At 45.1% G+C, this 22,500-nt stretch overlaps 2 protein-coding genes across 2 annotated transcripts in view; one reads left to right on the top strand and one right to left on the bottom strand.

The window, feature by feature from the left end:
* LOC139411794 (transient receptor potential cation channel subfamily M member 1-like) overlaps positions 1–6,883 on the top strand; it is a 103,422-nt gene extending 96,539 nt beyond the window's left edge. The window contains exons 26-29 of the mRNA XM_071158540.1: positions 1,916–2,048; positions 2,760–2,993; positions 4,112–6,757; positions 6,823–6,883. Of these exons, the coding sequence (XP_071014641.1) occupies positions 1,916–2,048; positions 2,760–2,993; positions 4,112–5,132 (1,388 nt within the window). The 3' untranslated portion in view covers positions 5,133–6,757; positions 6,823–6,883. The remainder of the gene's footprint in view (positions 1–1,915; positions 2,049–2,759; positions 2,994–4,111; positions 6,758–6,822) is intronic.
* Positions 6,884–19,860: 12,977 nt separating this feature from the next.
* LOC139411793 (ras-related protein Rab-8B) overlaps positions 19,861–22,500 on the bottom strand; it is a 28,577-nt gene continuing 25,937 nt past the window's right edge. Inside the window, exons 4-8 of the mRNA XM_071158538.1 lie at positions 22,393–22,470; positions 21,411–21,500; positions 20,572–20,637; positions 20,390–20,440; positions 19,861–20,249 (exon numbers count right to left, since the gene is read on the bottom strand). Of these exons, the coding sequence (XP_071014639.1) occupies positions 20,157–20,249; positions 20,390–20,440; positions 20,572–20,637; positions 21,411–21,500; positions 22,393–22,470 (378 nt within the window). The 3' untranslated portion in view covers positions 19,861–20,156. The remainder of the gene's footprint in view (positions 20,250–20,389; positions 20,441–20,571; positions 20,638–21,410; positions 21,501–22,392; positions 22,471–22,500) is intronic.

The following is a 22,500-nucleotide window of genomic DNA, read 5'->3' on the forward strand; positions in this document are numbered from 1 at the left end:
ATATGGGTTGACTGATTGGATGACAGGTTGATTGGTTGACTCTGATTGGATGACTGATTGATTGATTGGTTGACTCTGATTGGATGACTGATTGATTGATTGATTGGTTGACTCTGATTGGATGACTGATTGATTGATTGGTTGACTGATTGGATGACTGGTTGATTGGTTGACTCTGATTGGATGACTGATTGATTGATTGATTGGTTGACTCTGATTGGATGATTGATTGATTGGTTGACTGATTGGATGACTGGTTGATTGGTTGACTGATTGGATGACTGGTTGATTGGTTGACTCTGATTGGATGACTGATTGATTGATTGGTTGACTCTGATTGGATGACTGATTGATTGATTGATTGGTTGACTCTGATTGGATGACTGATTGATTGATTGATTGGTTGACTGATTGGATGACTGGTTGATTGGTTGACTGATTGGTTGAGTGATTGGATGACTGGTTGATTGGTTGAGTGATTGGGTGATTGGTTGATTGGTTGATTGATTGGATGACTGATTGATTGGTTGATGGATTGGATGACTGGTTGATTGGTTGACTGATTGGATGGGTGGTTGATTGGTTGACTGATTGGATGACTTGGTTGATTGATTAGCTAGCTGGTTATCTGGCTGAAATGGTTTTCTGGCTGGCCAGCCGGTTGGTTGACTGTCTGGTTGGTTGGCTGGGTTGACTGATTGGATGACTGGTTGATTGGTTGACTGATTGGATGACTGGTTGATTGGTCGACTCTGATTGGATGACTGATTGATTGATTGATTGGTTGACTCTGATTGGATGACTGATTGATTGATTGGTTGACTGATTGGATGACTGGTTGATTGGTTGACTCTGATTGGATGACTGATTGATTGACTCTGATTGGTTGACTCTGATTGGATGACTGATTGATTGATTGGTTGACTGATTGGATGACTGGTTGATTGGTTGACTGATTGGATGACTGGTTGATTGATTGACTCTGATTGGATGACTGATTGATTGATTGGTTGACTCTGATTGGATGACTGATTGATTGATTGATTGGTTGACTGATTGGATGACTGGTTGATTGGTTGACTGATTGGTTGAGTGATTGGATGACTGGTTGATTGGTTGAGTGATTGGGTGATTGGTTGATTGGTTGATTGATTGGATGACTGATTGATTGGTTGATGGATTGGATGACTGGTTGATTGGTTGACTGATTGGATGGGTGGTTGATTGGTTGACTGATTGGATGACTGGTTGATTGGTTGACTGATTGGTTGAGTGATTGGATGACTGGTTGATTGGTTGAGTGATTGGGTGATTGGTTGATTGGTTGACTCTGATTGGATGACTGATTGATTGATTGGTTGACTGATTGGATGACTGGTTGATTGGTTGACTGATTGGATGACTGGTTGATTGATTGACTCTGATTGGATGACTGATTGATTGATTGGTTGACTCTGATTGGATGACTGAGTGATTGATTGATTGGTTGACTCTGATTGGATGACTGATTGATTGATTGATTGGTTGACTGATTGGATGACTGGTTGATTGGTTGACTGATTGGTTGAGTGATTGGATGACTGGTTGATTGGTTGAATGATTGGGTGATTGATTGATTGGTTGATTGATTGGATGACTGATTGATTGGCTGATGGATTGGATGACTGGTTGATTGGTTGACTGATTGGATGGGTGGTTGATTGGTTGATTGATTGGATGACTGGTTGATTGGTTGACTGATTGGATGACTGGTTGGTTGACTGATTGGATGACTGGTTGGTTGTCTGGTTGGTTGGCTGGGTTGACTGATTGGTCCTTCCGAGACCGATGTCAGTGCGTTCTACCAGGTTTCAGAAGCAGTTGAACTCCACCTACCCCGGCTCCAGCGTGTGACGTGTGTTTCTCTCTCTGACAGAGCTGCTGCTGAACGCTGAGGAGCTGAAGGCTCTGTATGACTTTGAGGAGCAGTGTGTGGAGGAGTATTTCAGAGAGAAGGAGGACGAGGAGCAGTCGTCTAGCAACGAACGCATCCGGGTCACATCTGAGAGGTCGGAGACCGGACAGCTATGGTCTTTCCTCTTTGGGGGAACTACCTACATTTAAATTAGCCTTGTAGAACTGTCTCAGTATTCGCTACGGTTATTCATATTTATTAGTAATACATTTGGTGTAATCATTTAGTAATACATTTGGTGTAATCATTTAGTAATACATTTGGTGTAATCACAATACATTTGGTGTAATCCCAATACAGTTGGTGTAATCCCAATACAGTTGGTGTAATCATTTAGTAATACATTTGGTGTAATCACAATACATTTGGTGTAATCCTAATACATTTGGTGTAATCACAATACAGTTGGTGTAATCCCAATACATTTGGTGTAATCCCAATACATTTGGTGTAATCCCAATGCATTTGGTGTAATCACAATACATTTGGTTTAATCCCAATACATTTGGTGTAATCCCAATACAGTTGGTTTAATCCCAATACATTTGGTGTAATCCCAATACAGTTGGTGTAATCCCAATACAGTTGGTGTAATCCCAATACATTTGGTGTAATCCCAATACATTTGGTGTAATCCCAATACATTTGGTGTAATCCCAATACATTTGGTGTAATCCCAATACAGTTGGTTTAATCCCAATACATTTGGTGTAATCCCAATACAGTTGGTGTAATCCCAATACAGTTGGTGTAATCGGCAGGGTGAGTAAAGAGTTGTGGTACCGTTGACTCTCTCTCCTCTCAGGGTGGAGAACATGTCGATGCGTCTGGAGGAGGTGAACGAGAGGGAGCACTCCATGAAGGCTTCCCTGCAGACGGTGGACCTGCGACTGGGTCAGCTGGAGGAGTTCTCTGGACGTATGATGAACGCCCTGGAGAAGCTGGCCGGGGTGGACCACAACGACCTGGTCAGAACCCAGTCGGGGGTCTCCTCAGTCTGCGACACGTCCTCTCTGCTCCGCCACAGCTCCATCAACAGGTTCAATAACTTCTATAATGACTCCAGATGAGAAACACGGAATGGTCTGCTCTGTCATGTACAGTACAGTAGTCTAGTGTTTAATAAGGATGATGTTTACTGATGATCAGTACAGTAGTTTAGTGTTTAATAAGGATGATGTTTACTGATGATCAGTACAGTAGTCTAGTGTTTAATAAGGATGATGTTTACTGATGATCAGTACAGTAGTCTAGTGTTTAATAAGGATGATGAGAGGATGATGTTTACTGATGATCAGTACAGTAGTCTAGTGTTTAATAAGGATGATGTTTACTGATGATCAGTACAGTAGTCTAGTGTTTAATAAGGATGATGTTTACTGATGATCAGTACAGTAGTCTAGTGTTTAATAAGGATGATGTTTACTGATGATCAGTACAGTAGTCTAGTGTTTAATAAGGATGATGTTTACTGATGATCAGTACAGTAGTCTAGTGTTTAATAAGGATGATGTTTACTGATGATCAGTACAGTAGTCTAGTGTTTAATAAGGATGATGAGAGGATGATGTTTACTGATTATCAGTACAGTAGTCTAGTGTTTAATAAGGATGATGTTTACTGATGATCAGTACAGTAGTCTAGTGTTTAATAAGGATGATGAGAGGATGATGTTTACTGATGATCAGTACAGTAGTCTAGTGTTTAATAAGGATGATGAGAGGATGATGTTTACTGATTATCAGCACAGTAGTCTAGTGTTTAATAAGGATGATGTTTACTGATGATCAGTACAGTAGTCTAGTGTTTAATAAGGATGATGAGAGGATGATGTTTACTGATTATCAGTACAGTAGTCTAGTGTTTAATAAGGATGATGAGAGGATGATGTTTACTGATGATCAGTACAGTAGTCTAGTGTTTAATAAGGATGATGAGAGGATGATGTTTACTGATTATCAGTACAGTAGTCTAGTGTTTAATAAGGATGATGAGAGGATGATGTTTACTGATTATCAGTACAGTAGTCTAGTGTTTAATATGGATGATGAGAGGATGATGTTACTGATTATCAGTACAGTAGTCTAGTGTTTATGGACGATGTGAGGATGATATTTACTGATTATATATCTGTCTGTGTGTCTGTCTGTCCATCAGCTCTGATGGCTACAGTCTGTACCGGTACCACCTGGAGATGGGAGATGACACCCGATCTGAGGCTGGGGACATCAGGAGCCCTGAGAGGAAAGGGAGCCAGAGGAAGGTGGTTGAGAGGAAACGGAGTATGAGAGAAACCACGACCAGCATCACGGCCTCTGTGAAGGAGTACGGAGCCACGTTAGACGTGGTGGGCCCCAGAGAGAGGAATCATTCCAGCTCCAGTGTCTCTGTCTGCGAAGGGGTGAAGGAAACCCCAACCCAGAGGCCTGAGGTTCCTACAGAGCCTTCTCCACCGCCCTGCAGCCCTGCTGCCTCGATGGACACGGCCCTGGAGAAGGCAGGCGTGACCATGGAGAAGATCAAGCTAGAAGCAGCCCTCTCATACCCTCTGGAGAGGGTCAGGTCCCTGCAGTACCAGTCACCAGAGCCCCACAGGGACTGTCTCACCTCCAGGCCCAGATCCAGGAGCACTATGGTGTACAACCCAGCCGATGGGGGAGACGAGGGGGCTACTTGGGCCACAGACGTCAACAACCCCCTCACAGGGCATCAGGAAACGGTTACCTCCAGATCTCCGACCATCGGTCACTGGGCAGCGCGCTTCGAGTACAAAGTCCACCCCTGCCCGTTCGGCCACATGCCCAAAGTCTCCATGGAGAAGCTAGTCCCCACCACCACAGACACAAAGGACGAGGCAGAGGCCAAAGAGACAGACAGTGAACCACAGGAGCCAGGGAAGAGTCAGTCAGAGAGCAACCAAGATGGAGGTGAGGAGAAGCAGCAAGCGGAGGCTAAAGATACTGGTGGAGGCCTTCTGCTTGTGGCAGAGGACAGGATGTATCCATCACTGAGGTCTAAGAGCCTGAACACCAACCCCAGAAAAGTGAAGGCCAGAGGGGACTGGGCACAGAGAACCAAGTCAGACAGTAGTGTAAAAGACCTAACAGCTATGTTAGTAGGGACTGGGGAGACAGAGACAGAGGTAGAGACAGAGAGAGAGACTGACAGACAGTATTAAATACCTAACAGCTATGTTAGGAGGGACTGGGGAGACAGAGACAGAGGTAGAGACTGACAGACAGTATTAAAGACCTAACAGCTATGTTAGGAGGGACTGGGGAGACAGAGACAGAGGTAGAGACTGACAGACAGTATTAAAGACCTAACAGCTATGTTAGTAGGGACTGGGGAGACAGAGACAGAGGGAGAGACTGACAGACAGTATTAAAGACCTAACAGCTATGTTAGGAGGGACTGGGGAGACAGAGACAGAGGTAGAGACAGAGATAGAGACTGACAGACAGTATTAAAGACCTAACAGGGGTTAAAGGCCTAACAGCTATGTTAGGAGGGACTGGGGAGACAGAGACAGAGGTAGAGACAGAGGTAGAGACTGACAGACAGTATTAAAGACCTAACAGCTATGTTAGGAGGGACTGGGGAGACAGAGACAGAGGTAGAGACTGACAGACAGTAGTGTTAAAGACCTAACAGCTATGTTAGGAGGGACTGGGGAGACAGAGGTAGAGACTGACAGACAGTATTAAAGACCTAACAGCTATGTTAGGAGGGACTGGGGAGACAGAGACAGAGGTAGAGACTGACAGACAGTATTAAAGACCTAACAGCTATGTTAGGTGGGACTGGGGAGACAGAGGTAGAGACTGACAGACAGTATTAAAGACCTAACAGCTATGTTAGGAGGGACTGGGGAGACAGAGACAGAGGTAGAGACTGACAGACAGTATTAAAGACCTAACAGCTATGTTAGGAGGGACTGGGGAGACAGAGACAGAGGTAGAGACTGACAGACAGTGTTAAAGACCTAACAGCTATGTTAGGAGGGACTGGGGAGACAGAGACAGAGGTAGAGACAGAGGTAGAGACTGACAGACAATATTAAAGACCTAACAGCTATGTTAGTAGGGACTGGGGAGACAGAGACAGAGGTAGAGACGGACAGACAGTATTAAAGACCTAACAGCTATGTTAGTAGGGACTGGGGAGACAGAGGTAGAGACTGACAGACAGTATTAAAGACCTAACAGCTATGTTAGGAGGGACTGGGGAGACAGAGACAGAGGTAGAGACTGACAGACAGTATTAAAGACCTAACAGCTATGTTAGGAGGGACTGGGGAGACAGAGACAGAGATAGAGACTGACAGACAGTAGTGTTAAAGACCTAACAGCTATGTTAGTAGGGACTGGGGAGACAGAGACAGAGGGAGAGACTGACAGAAAGACAAAAATCCTCAAAGACAGAACACCTGTGAATGACTTCTGATGATGTCTGACTGGCATGACTCACTGTGGAATGGAATAAACTAGCCAATGGGGTGTGGTAGAGCTGAGCAGCGCTGAACTCCTGTCTGAGACTCAGGAACGTTGCATATCTTGGTTTTTCCAAATCATCCCAGTTGATGGGGACAGCTTTGAGCGAGCGAATGGCGAAAGTGCTGTGATTATTGAGTTGTTGTTAAATGTTTTTGTTTTTTAAAACGTTTATTGTATTAAATGTATTTCATGTTGATTAATCAAGCAAATAACATTGCAGATACAGACAGCCATCTTATAAGTGATATTTGTATTAATCTAAAATGGAAATCATTACACAAACAAGGTAAGAGACAAGGGGCGGCAGGTAGACTAGTGGTTAGAGTGGAGGGACGGGAGCGTAGCCTAGTGGTTAGAGTGGAGGGACGGGAGCGTAGCCTAGTGGTTAGAGTGGAGGGACGGCAGGTAGACTAGTGGTTAGAGTGGAGGGACGGGAGCGTAGCCTAGTGGTTAGAGTGGAGGGACGGGAGCGTAGCCTAGTGGTTAGAGTGGAGGGACGGGAGCGTAGCCTAGTGGTTAGAGTGGAGGGGTGGCATGTAGACTAGTGGTTAGAGTGGAGGGGTGGCAGGTAGACTAGTGGTTAGAGTGGAGGGACGGCAGGTAGACTAGTGGTTAGAGTGGAGGGACGGCAGGTAGCCTAGTGGTTAGAGTGGAGGGACGGCAGGTAGCCTAGTGGTTAGAGTGGAGGGACGGCAGGTAGCCTAGTGGTTAGAGTGGAGGGACGGCAGGTAGCCTAGTGGTTAGAGTGGAGGGGCGGCAGGTAGACTAGGGGTTAGAGTGGAGGGGTGGCAGGTAGCCTAGTGGTTAGAGTGGAGGGACGGCAGGTAGACTAGTGGTTAGAGTGGAGGGACGGCAGGTAGACTAGTGGTTAGAGTGGAGGGGTGGCAGGTAGACTAGTGGTTAGAGTGGAGGGACGGCAGGTAGACTAGTGGTTAGAGTGGAGGGACGGCAGGTAGCCTAGTGGTTAGAGTGGAGGGACGGCAGGTAGACTAGTGGTTAGAGTGGAGGGGCGGCAGGTAGCCTAGTGGTTAGAGTGGAGGGACGGCAGGTAGACTAGTGGTTAGAGTGGAGGGACGGCAGGTAGACTAGTGGTTAGAGTGGAGGGACGGCAGGTAGCCTAGTGGTTAGAGTGGAGGGGTGGCAGGTAGACTAGTGGTTAGAGTGGAGGGGTGGCAGGTAGACTAGTGGTTAGAGTGGAGGGACGGCAGGTAGACTAGTGGTTAGAGTGGAGGGACGGCAGGTAGACTAGTGGTTAGAGTGGAGGGACGGCAGGTAGACTAGTGGTTAGAGTGGAGGGACGGCAGGTAGACTAGTGGTTAGAGTGGAGGGACGGCAGGTAGACTAGTGGTTAGAGTGGAGGGACGGCAGGTAGACTAGTGGTTAGAGTGGAGGGACGGCAGGTAGCCTAGTGGTTAGAGTGGAGGGACGGCAGGTAGACTAGTGGTTAGAGTGGAGGGACGGCAGGTAGCCTAGTGGTTAGAGTGGAGGGACGGCAGGTAGACTAGTGGTTAGAGTGGAGGGACGGCAGGTAGCCTAGTGGTTAGAGTGGAGGGACGGCAGGTAGACTAGTGGTTAGAGTGGAGGGACGGCAGGTAGACTAGTGGTTAGAGTGGAGGGACGGCAGGTAGACTAGTGGTTAGAGTGGAGGGACGGCAGGTAGCCTAGTGGTTAGAGTGGAGGGGCGGCAGCGTAGCCTAGTGGTTAGAGTGGAGGGACGGCAGGTAGACTAGTGGTTAGAGTGGAGGGACGGCAGGTAGCCTAGTGGTTAGAGTGGAGGGACGGCAGGTAGCCTAGTGGTTAGAGTGGAGGGGCGGCAGCGTAGCCTAGTGGTTAGAGTGGAGGGACGGCAGGTAGCCTAGTGGTTAGAGTGGAGGGACGGCAGGTAGACTAGTGGTTAGAGTGGAGGGACGGCAGGTAGCCTAGTGGTTAGAGTGGAGGGGCGGCAGCGTAGCTTAGTGGTTAGAGTGGAGGGACGGCAGGTAGCCTAGTGGTTAGAGTGGAGGGACGGCAGGTAGACTAGTGGTTAGAGTGGAGGGACGGCAGGTAGACTAGTGGTTAGAGTGGAGGGACGGCAGGTAGCCTAGTGGTTAGAGTGGAGGGGCGGCAGCGTAGCCTAGTGGTTAGAGTGGAGGGACGGCAGGTAGACTAGTGGTTAGAGTGGAGGGACGGCAGGTAGACTAGTGGTTAGAGTGGAGGGACGGCAGGTAGACTAGTGGTTAGAGTGGAGGGACGGCAGGTAGACTAGTGGTTAGAGTGGAGGGACGGCAGCGTAGCCTAGTGGTTAGAGTGGAGGGACGGCAGGTAGACTAGTGGTTAGAGTGGAGGGACGGCAGGTAGACTAGTGGTTAGAGTGGAGGGACGGCAGGTAGACTAGGGGTTAGAGCGTTGGACTAGTAACCGGAAGGTTGCAAGTTCAAATCCCCGAGATGACAGGGTACAAATCTGTCGTTCTGCCCCTGAACAAGGCACTGTTCCTAGGCCGTCATTGAAAATAAGAATTTGTTCTTTAACTGACTTGCCTAGATAAATAAATGCATAGTTTTTCCAAACATTTGTTTGATCCTTAAAAATGGGTAAAAAAAAGGGACAATTATAACGACTCTGTTGATTGAATAACGTTGAATTCTGAAATTAAAAATTGTAATTATTTGAATTATACTTGTGTTGAATATCAGCATGTCGGTCTATCTGTGAGTTAAAATGTTGTAACAGCGCCCTCTAGAGCTCAGCTGAGGAAAACAAAGGACCTTAATTACATCAACAATCCACATGGGAAGAACATACAGCAGGGATGGTCAGCTCCGGTCCTCGGGGCCTGATTTATAACACACTTTTGGCCCAGTCCAAGCTGGTAAACCTGACTCTAAGAATCAGCTAATCATGGGTCGCGTTCCCCTATCCAGGTGTTGTAATATCTACTATGTGTCAGCAGCTTTCTGAGACGGGGAACAACAGACAACGTCTGAGACCGGGAACAACAGCCAACGTAAATTAACGTAAATGAATAGACCCCGCCCCGTGTCATACCAGAGGCTGCTGTTCTCTCCTGCCGATGGAGTGTATAACCCATCAGCTGTTGTTTACATAAATTAATAGGCCCCGCCCCGTGTCTTACCAGAGGCTGCTGTTCTCTCCTGCCGATGGAGTGTATAACCCACCAGCTGTTGTTTACATAAATGAATAGGCCCCGCCCCGTGTCTTACCAGAGGCTGCTGTTCTCTCCTGCCGATGGAGTGTATAACCCACCAGCTGTTGTTTACATAAATTAATAGGCCCCGCCCCCGTGTCTTACCAGAGGCTGCTGTTCTCTCCTGCCGATGGAGTGTATAACCCACCAGCTGTTGTTTACATAAATGAATAGACCCCGCCCCGTGTCTTACCAGAGGCTGCTGTTCTCTCCTGCCGATGGAGTGTATAACCCACCAGCTGTTGTTTACATAAATGAATAGGCCCCGCCCCCGTGTCTTACCAGAGGCTGCTGTTCTCTCCTGCCGATGGAGTGTATAACCTGCCAGCTGTATGTTATTAATGTCGTCGTTCAGCCACGACTCGGTGAAAGTAGGTAGGATATACGTGCTTTCAGTTCCTCACATTTATTTTCCAGTGAGCGGTATGACGGCTGCGTGGACCCATGGTGTTTATACATGCGTACTATTGTTTGTACAGGTGAACGTGGTACCTTCAGGCGTTTGGAAATTGCTCCCAAGGATGAAGCAGACTTTGTGGAGGTCTACAATTTTTTCTGAGGTGTTGGCGGATTTCTTTTGATTTTCCCATGATGTCAAGCAAAGAGGCACTGAGTTTGAAGGTAATGAAATACATCCACAGGTACACCTCCAATTGACTCAAATGATGTCAATTAGCCTATCAGAAGCTTCTAAAGCCATGACATCATTTTCTGGAATTTTCCAAGCTGTTTAAAGGCACAGTCAACTTAGTGTATGTAAACTTCTGACCCACTGGAATTGTGATACAGTGAATTATAAGTGAAACAATTGTTGGAAAATGTACTTATGTCATGCACAAAGTAGATGTCCTAACCGACTTGCCAAAACTATAGTTTGTTAACAAGAAATTTGTGAAGTGGTTAAAAAACTAGTTTTAATGACTCCACCTAAGTGTATGTAAACTAGTTTTAATGACTCCAACCTAAGTGTGTGTAAACTAGTTTTAATGACTCCAACCTAAGTGTGTGTAAACTAGTTTTAATGACTCCAACCTAAGTGTGTGTAAACTAGTTTTAATGACTCCAACCTAAGTGTGTGTAAACTAGTTTTAATGACTCCAACCTAAGTGTGTGTAAACTAGTTTTAATGACTCCAACCTAAGTGTATGTAAACTAGTTTTAATGACTCCAACCTAAGTGTATGTAAACTAGTTTTAATGACTCCAACCTAAGTGTGTGTAAACTAGTTTTAATGACTCCAACCTAAGTGTATGTAAACTAGTTTTAATGCCTCCAACCTAAGTGTATGTAAACTAGTTTTAATGACTCCAACCTAAGTGTATGTAAACTAGTTTTAATGACTCCAACCTAAGTGTATGTAAACTAGTTTTAATGACTCCAACCTAAGTGTATGTAAACTAGTTTTAATGACTCCAACCTAAGTGTATGTAAACTAGTTTTAATGACTCCAACCTAAGTGTATGTAAACTAGTTTTAATGACTCCAACCTAAGTGTGTGTAAACTAGTTTTAATGACTCCAACCTAAGTGTATGTAAACTAGTTTTAATGACTCCCAACCTAAGTGTATGTAAACTAGTTTTAATGACTCCAACCTAAGTGTATGTAAACTAGTTTTAATGACTCCAACCTAAGTGTATGTAAACTAGTTTTAATGACTCCAACCTAAGTGTATGTAAACTAGTTTTAATGACTCCAACCTAAGTGGATGTAAACTAGTTTTAATGCCTCCAACCTAAGTGTATGTAAACTAGTTTTAATGACTCCAACCTAAGTGTATGTAAACTAGTTTTAATGACTCCAACCTAAGTGTATGTAAACTAGTTTTAATGCCTCCAACCTAAGTGTATGTAAACTAGTTTTAATGACTCCAACCTAAGTGTATGTAAACTAGTTTAATGCCTCCAACCTAAGTGTATGTAAACTAGTTTTAATGACTCCAACCTAAGTGTATGTAAACTAGTTTTAATGACTCCAACCTAAGTGTATGTAAACTAGTTTTAATGACTCCAACCTAAGTGTATGTAAACTAGTTTTAATGACTCCCAACCTAAGTGTATGTAAACTAGTTTTAATGACTCCAACCTAAGTGTATGTAAACTAGTTTTAATGACTCCAACCTAAGTGTATGTAAACTAGTTTTAATGACTCCCAACCTAAGTGTATGTAAACTAGTTTTAATGCCTCCAACCTAAGTGTATGTAAACTAGTTTTAATGACTCCAACCTAAGTGTATGTAAACTAGTTTTAATGACTCCAACCTAAGTGTATGTAAACTAGTTTTAATGACTCCAACCTAAGTGTATGTAAACTAGTTTTAATGCCTCCAACCTAAGTGTATGTAAACTAGTTTTAATGACTCCAACCTAAGTGTGTGTAAACTAGTTTTAATGACTCCAACCTAAGTGTGTGTAAACTAGTTTTAATGACTCCCAACCTAAGTGTGTGTAAACTAGTTTTAATGACTCCAACCTAAGTGTATGTAAACTAGTTTTAATGACTCCAACCTAAGTGTATGTAAACTAGTTTTAATGACTCCAACCTAAGTGTGTGTAAACTAGTTTTAATGACTCCCAACCTAAGTGTGTGTAAACTAGTTTTAATGACTCCAACCTAAGTGTATGTAAACTAGTTTTAATGACTCCCAACCTAAGTGTATGTAAACTAGTTTTAATGACTCCCAACCTAAGTGTATGTAAACTTCCGATGAGGAAGATAACAAATAATAAGGAAGGAAACAAACAAAAAACACCCACACTGGATATTTAAAAAAAAGACAAAAGTAATTTAATTTTTATACAATATCAGTTCACACTGATCAGATCGATATGTTACAGAGTTGACAAAAAGGAGCCGGAAGACAAGTTAACAAGCTGCTTGTACAAAGTACGTTGATAAGGAGAAAATACCTCATTTAAACATGTCTTTCAGATCTGAAGAGAAAGAACGCCAAAACAAATGGGAGGAATGCTTTCATTGTTACACCAACAGGATAGAAAACAAATGGGAGGAATGCTTTCATTGTTACACCAACAGGATAGAAAACAAATGGGAGGAATGCTTTCATTGTTACAACAACAGGATAGAAAACAAATGGGAGGAAGGCTTTCATTGTTACACCAACAGGATAGAAAACAAATGGGAGGAAGGCTTTCATTGTTACACCAACATGATAGAAAACAAATGGGAGGAATGCTTTCATTGTTACAACAACAGGATAGAAAACAAATGGGAGGAAGGCTTTCATTGTTACACCAACAGGATAGAAAACAAATGGGAGGAATGCTTTCATTGTTACACCAACATGATAGAAAGTATTCTAGAATGTCTGCATACATCTGTATTTCCAGACATGACGCTACATGACGTTCCCATGAGAATTCATGTCCCTCGCCGTCACTGCATTACAACAACAGCTCTCTATCAGACATATCTACTACATGTAGTAACTCAAGCCTTCACGCATCGTTCCACAAAAAACAAGTGATTATTATATCGTCAGTCTCTGCCCCCCGTCGTCTCACTACACACTATTACAATTCTTCATCCTTTTAAAGTAACTGTCCAGTGTTTACAAATGGCTATGAAATATGACCTGTAAAATGTATTAGTTTTCCTTCCAAAAATGGGTAATTAAGCACGTTGAAAAGCAGCTTTTCTGTTTGGAACGGTGTGGGCGTACCCCAACAACAGAACGATGTGGAGGTAACCCCAACAACAGAACGGTGTGGAGGTACCCCAACAACAGAACGGTGTGGAGGTAACCCCAACAACAGAACGGTGTGGAGGTATCCCAACAACAGAACGGTGTGGAGGTAACCCCAACAACAGAACGGTGTGGAGGTATCCCCAACAACAGAACGGTGTGGGCGTACCCCAACAACAGAACGGTGTGGAGGTAACCCCAACAACAGAACGGTGTGGGCGTACCCCAACAACAGAACGGTGTGGAGGTAACCCCAACAACAGAACGGTGTGGAGGTATCCCCAACAACAGAACGGTGTGGGCGTACCCCAACAACAGAACGGTGTGGAGGTATCCCCAACAACAGAACGGTGTGGAGGTATCCCCAACAACAGAACGGTGTGGAGGTATCCCCAACAACAGAACGGTGTGGAGGTATCCCCAACAACAGAACGGTGTGGAGGTATCCCCAACAACAGAACGGTGTGGAGGTAACCCCAACAACAGAACGGTGTGGAGGTATCCCCAACAACAGAACTGGACAGTTACTTTAAATAAGAATGGTTTTGACCAATCAACCATGACCATCACACACAACAGGTATATGTTGAAAATGGATTGGAGTTGCTTTCTTCTGTCTTTTACAATCTTTTACAATCAACCTGGAAATAAACATCCCGGCTTACTTTACAGTGCCGAGTATGATCTCCTTCACATTCCGTCCATCACAAAAAAACTTGTTTAAAAAAAAAAAAGTGTTTTCAGAAAAAAATTTAGTTAGGTTTGACAGCTTGCCGTAAATTAAAATAAAAAATAAATTAAATCCTATCTGCCGTGTGTTTTGTCATGACATGGAGTGGTACAGACATCAATTTACCCTCAATACACACAATCACCATCAAACTACTGACCCTTCACATGAAATATAGACGTGTTAGAAGCACCTTCAATCTGAACAGACACACACACACACACACACACACACACACACACACACACACACACACACACACACACACACACACACAGAGAAGATAAAATGCAGCAGATCAGAATAATACAACAGTGGTTTTATAAACCAGAAAGAGCAGGATGTAACAGCAGATATAAGGATATTAATATGAACTGGAAAAAGTGTCCATAATCAACATGTTTTTGTTTGGCAATAATAAAGAGCTAATAAAATGAAACATGTAGAAAGTGGTATACCTTGTGGTTTCACAAAGCATGCTGGGAGTAAACGCCAGTGTCCAATGTCTTATCGGATACCGTATAAAAAATATAATACCATAAACAACATTTGCATGAACGCACCAACGATAGAACACGAGAGGTTTTATTTGCTTGTTGCTACTTTTCAAAAGCACTTGTATGAGTCAGTATCTGCTACCCTGGTGGTTGTATGAGTCAGTATCTGCTACTGTGGTGGTTGTATGAGTCAGTATCTTCTACCCTGGTGGTTGTATGAGTCAGTATCTTCTACCCTGGTGGTTGTATGAGTCAGTATCTTCTACCGTGGTGGTTGTCGTGGTTGTATGAGTCAGTATCTGCTACCCTGGTGGTTGTATGAGTCAGTATCTGCTACCCTGGTGGTTGTATGAGTCAGTATCTGCTACCCTGGTGGTTGTATGAGTCAGTATCTGCTACCCTGGTGGTTGTATGAGTCAGTATCTGCTACCCTGGTGGTTGTATGAGTCAGTATCTGCTACCCTGGTGGTTGTATGAGTCAGTATCTGCTACCCTGGTGGTTGTATGAGTCAGTATCTGCTACCCTGGTGGTTGTATGAGTCAGTATCTGCTACCCTGGTGGTTGTATGAGTCAGTATCTGCTACCCTGGTGGTTGTATGAGTCAGTATCTGCTACCCTGGTGGTTGTATGAGTCAGTATCTGCTACCCTGGTGGTTGTATGAGTCAGTATCTGCTACCCTGGTGGTTGTATGAGTCAGTATCTGCTACCCTGGTGGTTGTATGAGTCAGTATCTGCTACCCTGGTGGTTGTATGAGTCAGTATCTGCTACCCTGGTGGTTGTATGAGTCAGTATCTGCTACCCTGGTGGTTGTATGAGTCAGTATCTGCTACCGTGGTGGTTGTATGAGTCAGTATCTTCTACCGTGGTGGTTGTATGAGTCAGTATTTTCTACCGTGGTGGTTGTATGAGTCAGTATCTGCTACCGTGATGGTTGTATGAGTCGGTATCTGCTACCGTGGTGGTTGTATGAGTCAGTATCTGCTACCGTGGTGGTTGTATGAGTCAGTATCTGCTACCGTGATGGTTGTATGAGTCAGTATCTGCTACCCTGGTGGATGTATGAGTCGGTATCTGCTACCCTGGTGGATGTATGAGTCAGTATCTGCTACTGTGGTGGTTGTATGAGTCAGCATCTGCTACCGTGGTGGTTGTCGTCGTCGTATGAGTCGGTATCTGCTACCGTGGTAGTTCTGGTCATTGTATGAGTCAGTATCTGCTACCGTGGTGGTTGTATGAGTCAGTATCTGCTACCGTGTTGGTTATATGAGTCAGTATCTGCTACCGTGGTGGTTGTCGTCATTGTATGAGTCAGCATCTGCTACCGTGGTGGTTGTCGTGGTTGTATGAGTCGGTATCTGCTACCGTGGTGGTTGTATGAGTCGGTATCTGCTACCGTGGTGGTTGTATGAGTCGGTATCTGCTACCGTGGTGGTTGTATGAGTGGGTATCTGCTACCGTGGTGGTTGTATGAGTCAGTATCTGCTACCGTGGTGGTTGTATAAGTGGGTATCTGCTACCGTGGTGGTTGTATGAGTGTGTATCTGCTACCGTGGTGGTTGTATGAGTGGGTATCTGCTACCGTGGTGGTTGTATGAGTGGGTATCTGCTACCGTGGTGGTTGTATGAGTCCGTATCTGCTACCTGGTGGTTGTATGAGTCAGTATCTGCTACCGTGGTGGTTGTGGTCATTGTATGAGTCAGTATCTGCTACCGTGGGGGTTGTGGTCGTTGTATGAGTCAGTATCTGCTACCGTGGTGGTTGTGGTCGTTGTATGAGTCAGTATCTGCTACCGTGGGGGTTGTGGTCGTTGTATGAGTCAGTATCTGCTACCGTGGGGGTTGTGGTCGTTGTATGAGTCGGTATCTGCTACCGTGGTGGTTGTGGTCGTTTCTTCAGAAAGGGCTGTCAACTCAAATCAGTGCTGCAAACTGAGGGCCGTTTTCAGTGAATAGAATGAAAGAAAGTCTGAACTTCAAAACACACAACAACAACAACAACATTCAAGGCTTTAAAAAGACAAAGCACAGAGGCTCCTCAGTGGTTTTACGTTGAGTAGAGGCTGATCAGTGGTTTTAAGTTGAGTAGAGGCTAATCAGTGGTTTTAAGTTGAGTAGAGAATGCTCAGTGGTTTTAAGTTGAGTAGAGGCTGATCACTGGTTTTAAGTTGAGTAGAGGCTGATCAGTGGTTTTAAGTTGAGTAGAGGCTCCTCATTGGTTTTAAGTTGAGTAGAGGCTAATCAGTGGTTTTAAGTTGAGTAGAGGCTACTCAGTGGTTTTAAGTTGAGTAGAGGCTGATCAGTGGTTTTAAGTTGAGTAGAGGCTCCTCAGTGGTTTTAAGTTGAGTAGAGGCTAATCAGTGGTTTTAAGTTGAGTAGAGGCTAATCAGTGGTTTTAAGTTGAGTAGAGGCTAATCAGTGGTTTTAAGTTGAGTAGAGGCTACTCAGTGGTTTTACGTTGAGTAGAGGCTAATCAGTGGTTTTAAGTTGAGTAGAGGCTAATCAGTGGTTTTAAGTTGAGTAGAGGCTCCTCAGTGGTTTTAAGTTGAGTAGAGGCTAATCAGTGGTTTTAAGTTGAGTAGAGGCTAATCAGTGGTTTTACGTTGAGTAGAGGCTACTCAGTGGTTTTAAGTTGAGTAGAGGCTAATCAGTGGTTTTAAGTTGAGTAGAGGCTGATCAGTGGTTTTAAGTTGAGTAGAGGCTACTCAGTGGTTTTAAGTTGAGTAGAGGCTGCTCAGTGGTTTTAAGTTGAGTAGAGGCTGATCAGTGGTTTTAAGTTGAGTAGAGGCTGCTCAGTGGTTCTAAGTTGAGTAGAGGCTGCTCAGTGGTTCTAAGTTGAGTAGAGGCTGCTCAGTGGTTTTAAGTTGAGTAGAGGCTGCTCAGTGGTTTTACGTTGAGTAGAGGCTGCTCAGTGGTTTTAAGTTGAGTAGAGGCTGCTCAGTGGTTCTAAGTTGAGTAGAGGCTCCTCAGTGGTTTTACGTTGAGTAGAGGCTAATCAGTGGTTTTACGTTGAGTAGAGGCTGATCAGTGGTTTTAAGTTGAGTAGAGGCTGATCAGTGGTTTTAAGTTGAGTAGAGGCTGATCAGTGGTTTTAAGTTGAGTAGAGGCTGATCAGTGGTTTTAAATTGAGTAGAGGCTGCTCACTGGTTTTAAATTGGAGTCATTGAGAAACCTCCTTCTGTAAGTGCATGACTAAGTGACAACATTAAAACTGGTCATTCATTACGTCCGATTGAGTGAAGCCAATTCTGAGTCCGTCATCAGTTGAAGTGCAATGAGCAATGAACATCCTTTAACTCTTTAGAGTGGTTCTGAAGAGCGGTTCTGAAGAGCGGCTCTGAATCTAGCACCTTTAGTGCTCTGGACCAGGGATGCATCGTCGAATGACTGCAGTGTCCTTTTTGACAGAGGCGGTGTTTTAACAATCATTGAAACATCCATAACGATCTCCAGTGCGATTATCATAAAGATGATATAAAACTAAAAGACCTAAAAAATAAAAAATAAAGACATTGGTGAAACAACCACCACAATGAAGTCATCAGCTTTGGTAGAATACTAAACAACAGTTACATTTTCCTTTCTAGCGTGGGCAGAACATGCAGTAACAACACTCTCTTTTCTCTCCATCTCTCACTGCAGTCATGTTCATTCATCACTTTAAAAAAAATGACTATATTCTTCTCTAATAGCAAACCAACCCGAGATCCACGTCAAACAAACTCTTCCAATCCTTCAGGTGTCAATCTTTTTTTCCACCCCCCTTAGAAAGATAGGCAGGTAAAGAAAGACAAGACCACGCGACATCAAAATAAAAAGTTAACCGTGCATCGAGTGGATACAGGGGGAAGGCAGCTTCAGCTAAACAGGAAGCTGAACAAACAACAACGCGTTTCCAGGGGTGAGTTAAAGAACACAGAAGACAGGGTTCAACTGTCAATCAGAGCTGTTGGGGGGGGGGGGGAGAAATGTACTGCATCCAAAATGCCACCCTGTTCCCTATATAGTGCACTACTTTTGACCAGGGCCCTATGCCACCCTATTCACTATATAGTGCACTACTTTTGACCAGGGCCCTATGCCACCCTATTCACTATATAGTGCACTACTTTTGACCAGGGCCCTATGCCACCCTATTCACTATATAGTGCACTACTTTTGACCAGGGCCTGCATAATAGGGCTCTGGTGAAGAGTAGTGCACTATATAGTGAAAAGGGTTCCATTTGGGATGCAGGGCCTAGACTAACTCCTTTGGGGGAAGGGAGAGAGGGGTGCAGTTGAGGGGCATACCTTGTTCTTTTCAGAATTGTTTTGGGTTCTCTTAACGTGTCATTTTTGAAATGGGATGGCGAGTCGCTTTCCTCTGTAGCCTACAGAATAGCCAGGCAGTTCAGCAGCAATAAGTAGCCTAGCCTGGCCAAGACCCAGTGCTTTGTAGGTAGCCTGGTACCCAGGCCTGGTGTGGGGTTGGAGGAGTGCTAGGTAGGTAGCCTGGTACCAGGCCTGGTGAGGGGTCGGAGGTATGCTAGGTAGGTAGCCTGGTACCAGGCCTGGTGAGGGGTCGGAGGTATGCTAGGTAGGTAGCCTGGTACCAGGCCTGGTGAGGGGTTAGAGGAGTGCTAGGTAGGTAGCCTGGTACCCAGGCCTGGTGAGGGGTTGGAGGAGTGCTAGGTAGGTAGCCTGGTACCAGGCCTGGTGAGGGGTTGGAGGAGTGCTAGGTAGGTAGCCTGGTACCCAGGCCTGGTGAGGGGTTGGAGGAGTGTTAGGTAGGTAGCCTGGTACCCAGGCATGGTGAGGGGTTGGAGGAGTGCTAGGTAGGTGCCCTGGTACCCAGGCATGGTGAGGGGTTGGAGGAGTGCTAGGTAGGTAGCCTGGTGAGGGGTTGGAGGAGTGCTAGGTAGGTAGCCTGGTACCAGGCCTGGTGAGGGGTTGGAGGAGTGCTAGGTAGGTAGCCTGGTACCAGGCCTGGTGAGGGGTTGGAGGAGTGCTAGGTAGGTAGCCTGGTACCAGGCCTGGTGAGGGGTTGGAGGAGTGCTAGGTAGGTAGCCTGGTACCAGGCATGGTGAGGGGTTGGAGGAGTGCTAGGTAGGTAGCCTGGTACCCAGGCATGGTGAGGGGTTGGAGGAGTGCTAGGTAGGTAGCCTGGTACCCAGACCTGGTGAGGGGTTGGAGGAGTGCTAGGCAGGTAGCCTGGTATCAGGCCTGGTGAGGGGTTGGAGGAGTGCTAGGTAGGTAGCCTGGTACCCAGGCCTGGTGAGGGGTTGGAGGAGTGCTAGGTAGGTAGCCTGGTACCCAGGCCTGGTGAGGGGTTGGAGGAGTGCTAGGTAGGTAGCCTGGTACCCAGGCCTGGTGAGGGGTTGGAGGAGTGCTAGGTAGGTAGCCTGGTACCCAGGCCCGGTGAGGGGTTGGAGGAGTGCTAGGTAGGTAGCCTGCTACCCAGGCCTGGTGAGGGGTTGGGGGTGTATTCTGCTCAGCTCCAGGGGGAAGCAGCAGGGCAGGTTGGGGGTGCATTCTGCTCAGCTCTAGGGGGAAGCAGCAGGGCAGGTAAAGGCTGTATCAGTCCATGGAAAGGAGAGGACTGATCCACTAGAACAGTGAACATCTGAAGAAGTTGCTCTTCTTTGACCGGGTCTCTGTGATCTTGACCGGCCCACCTCCTCCTGGAGGACTGCTGTCGTTCTAAAGTGGGGGGGGGGGGGGGGTGTGAAAGGGGTTGTGTCAAAGGTCAATTACCACTCTTAAGATCCCATTGCTGTCAACAACTGAGGATACATCATATCATATGAGCATCATCTGCAAAACAACAAACATAAACTCACTATTTTTCTGTTGAGTCTCGTCATTATGTCTCTTCCCAGTGTGAAAAAGGACTGTGTTTCAAAACAACAACAAAACAAAATGTATACTTCAGGAACACGTTTATTAGAGGAAAAAAATGTCCTGTTTTCAATGGAAAAAGACTGAGATAATAATGAATAAATAGGTATTGAACAGAACTCACCTCTTCCACATTCAGACTGGACTTGGCGCTTGTTTCTAAGAACTTGATGCCGTAATCAATCGCCAACTGTGACAAATAAAACATTATGAGAACAATTCATGTTAATAACAGATGTACCTTTAAAAACAATCAACAGCAGCCCCCCCCCCCCCCCCCCCCCCCCCCCCATGCAACACATTCCAAGAGGCATAGCACAGAACGTAAAAGTGATGTTACCTTTCTGTTACAAAAGGGAATTGTACTACATCATGAAGGGAGAACTGGGCTGGCTATGACAGACATAGATCATACTGTATATTATGAGTATTGTCATACATACAACTGGGAGTACATTTACATCAAAGATACTATGAAGGGCAGTGTGGGGGTTTCACCAAAGATACTATGAAGAGCAGTGTGGGGGTTTGTCCAAAGATACTATGAAGAGCAGTGTAGGGGTTTCACCAAAGATACTATGAAGAGCAGTGTGGGGGGTTTCACCAAAGATACTATGAAGAGCAATATGGGGGTTTCACCAAAGATACTATGAAGAGCAGTGTGGAGGGTTTGTCCAAAGATACTATGAAGAGCAATATGGGGGTTTCACCAAAGACACTATGAAGGGCAGTGTGGGGGGTTTCTCCAAAGATACTATGGAAGAGCAGTGTGGGGGTTTCTCCAAAGACACTATGAAGGGCAGTGTGGGGGTTTCACCAAAGATACTATGAAGGGCAGTGTGGGGGTTTCTCTTTTCTCGGGAACGTTATCACATTGTTTCCAACGCACCCTGCAACAAGACATCTCAGACTCGTCAGTGCCTATTGGAAACACACAGAGACCCTGAACTCTGACCTCCGTACCTTTTCTCCTCGTTCTTTAGACACCTGTCTTTTGTCGTTCATGTCACACTTGTTTCCTAGGATCATCCTCTCCACGTCAGAGGAGGCATGCTACAGACAGACAGAGGAGGAGGAGACTCAGTTATACTACAGACAGAATGAGAGAAGACTGATTATTGCTACGGACAGACAGAATGAGAGAAGACTGATTATTGCTACGGACAGACAGAATGAGAGAAGACTGATTATTGCTACAGACAGACAGAATGAGAGAAGACTGATTATTGCTACAGACAGACAGAATGAGAGAAGACTGATTATTGCTACAGACAGAATGAGAGAAGACTGAATATTGCTACAGACAGACAGAATGAGAGAAGACTGATTATTGCTACAGACAGAATGAGAGACGACTGAATATTGCTACAGACAGAATAAGGAGACTGATTATTGCTACAGACAGAATGAGAGAAGACTGATTATTGCTACAGACAGAATGAGAGAAGACTGAGTATTGCTACAGACAGAATGAGAGAAGACTGAGTATTGCTACAGACAGAATGAGAGAAGACTGAATATTGCTACAGACAGAATAAGGAGACTGATTATTGCTACAGACAGAATAAGGAGACTGATTATTGCTACAGACAGAATGAGAGAAGACTGATTATTGCTACAGACAGAATGAGAGAAGACTGAGTATTGCTACAGACAGACAGAATGAGAGAAGACTGATTATTGCTACAGACAGAACGAGAGAAGACTGAGTATGGCTACAGACAGAATGAGAGAAGACTGATTATTGCAACTGATTGTTTTTAGGCTACCTGCTGCGGTAGCTTCACACCTGATTGTTTCTAGGCTACCTGCTGCGGTAGCTTCACACCTGATTGTTTTTAGGCTACCTGCTGCGGTAGCTTCACACCTGATTGTTTCTAGGCTACCTGCTGCGGTAGCTTCACACCTGATTGTTTTCAGGCTACTTGCTGCGGTAGCTTCATACCTCTTCAATGTTCCTGATCCAGTTCTTGATGTTCTCGAAGGACTTCTCGTTAGTGATGTCATACACTAGCATGATGCCCTGTTGGACAAAGGACAGGAAGTGACGTCA

Source organism: Oncorhynchus clarkii, chromosome 6 (assembly GCF_045791955.1).
Source record: "Oncorhynchus clarkii lewisi isolate Uvic-CL-2024 chromosome 6, UVic_Ocla_1.0, whole genome shotgun sequence".
NCBI classification, from domain to species: Eukaryota; Metazoa; Chordata; class Actinopteri; order Salmoniformes; family Salmonidae; genus Oncorhynchus; species Oncorhynchus clarkii.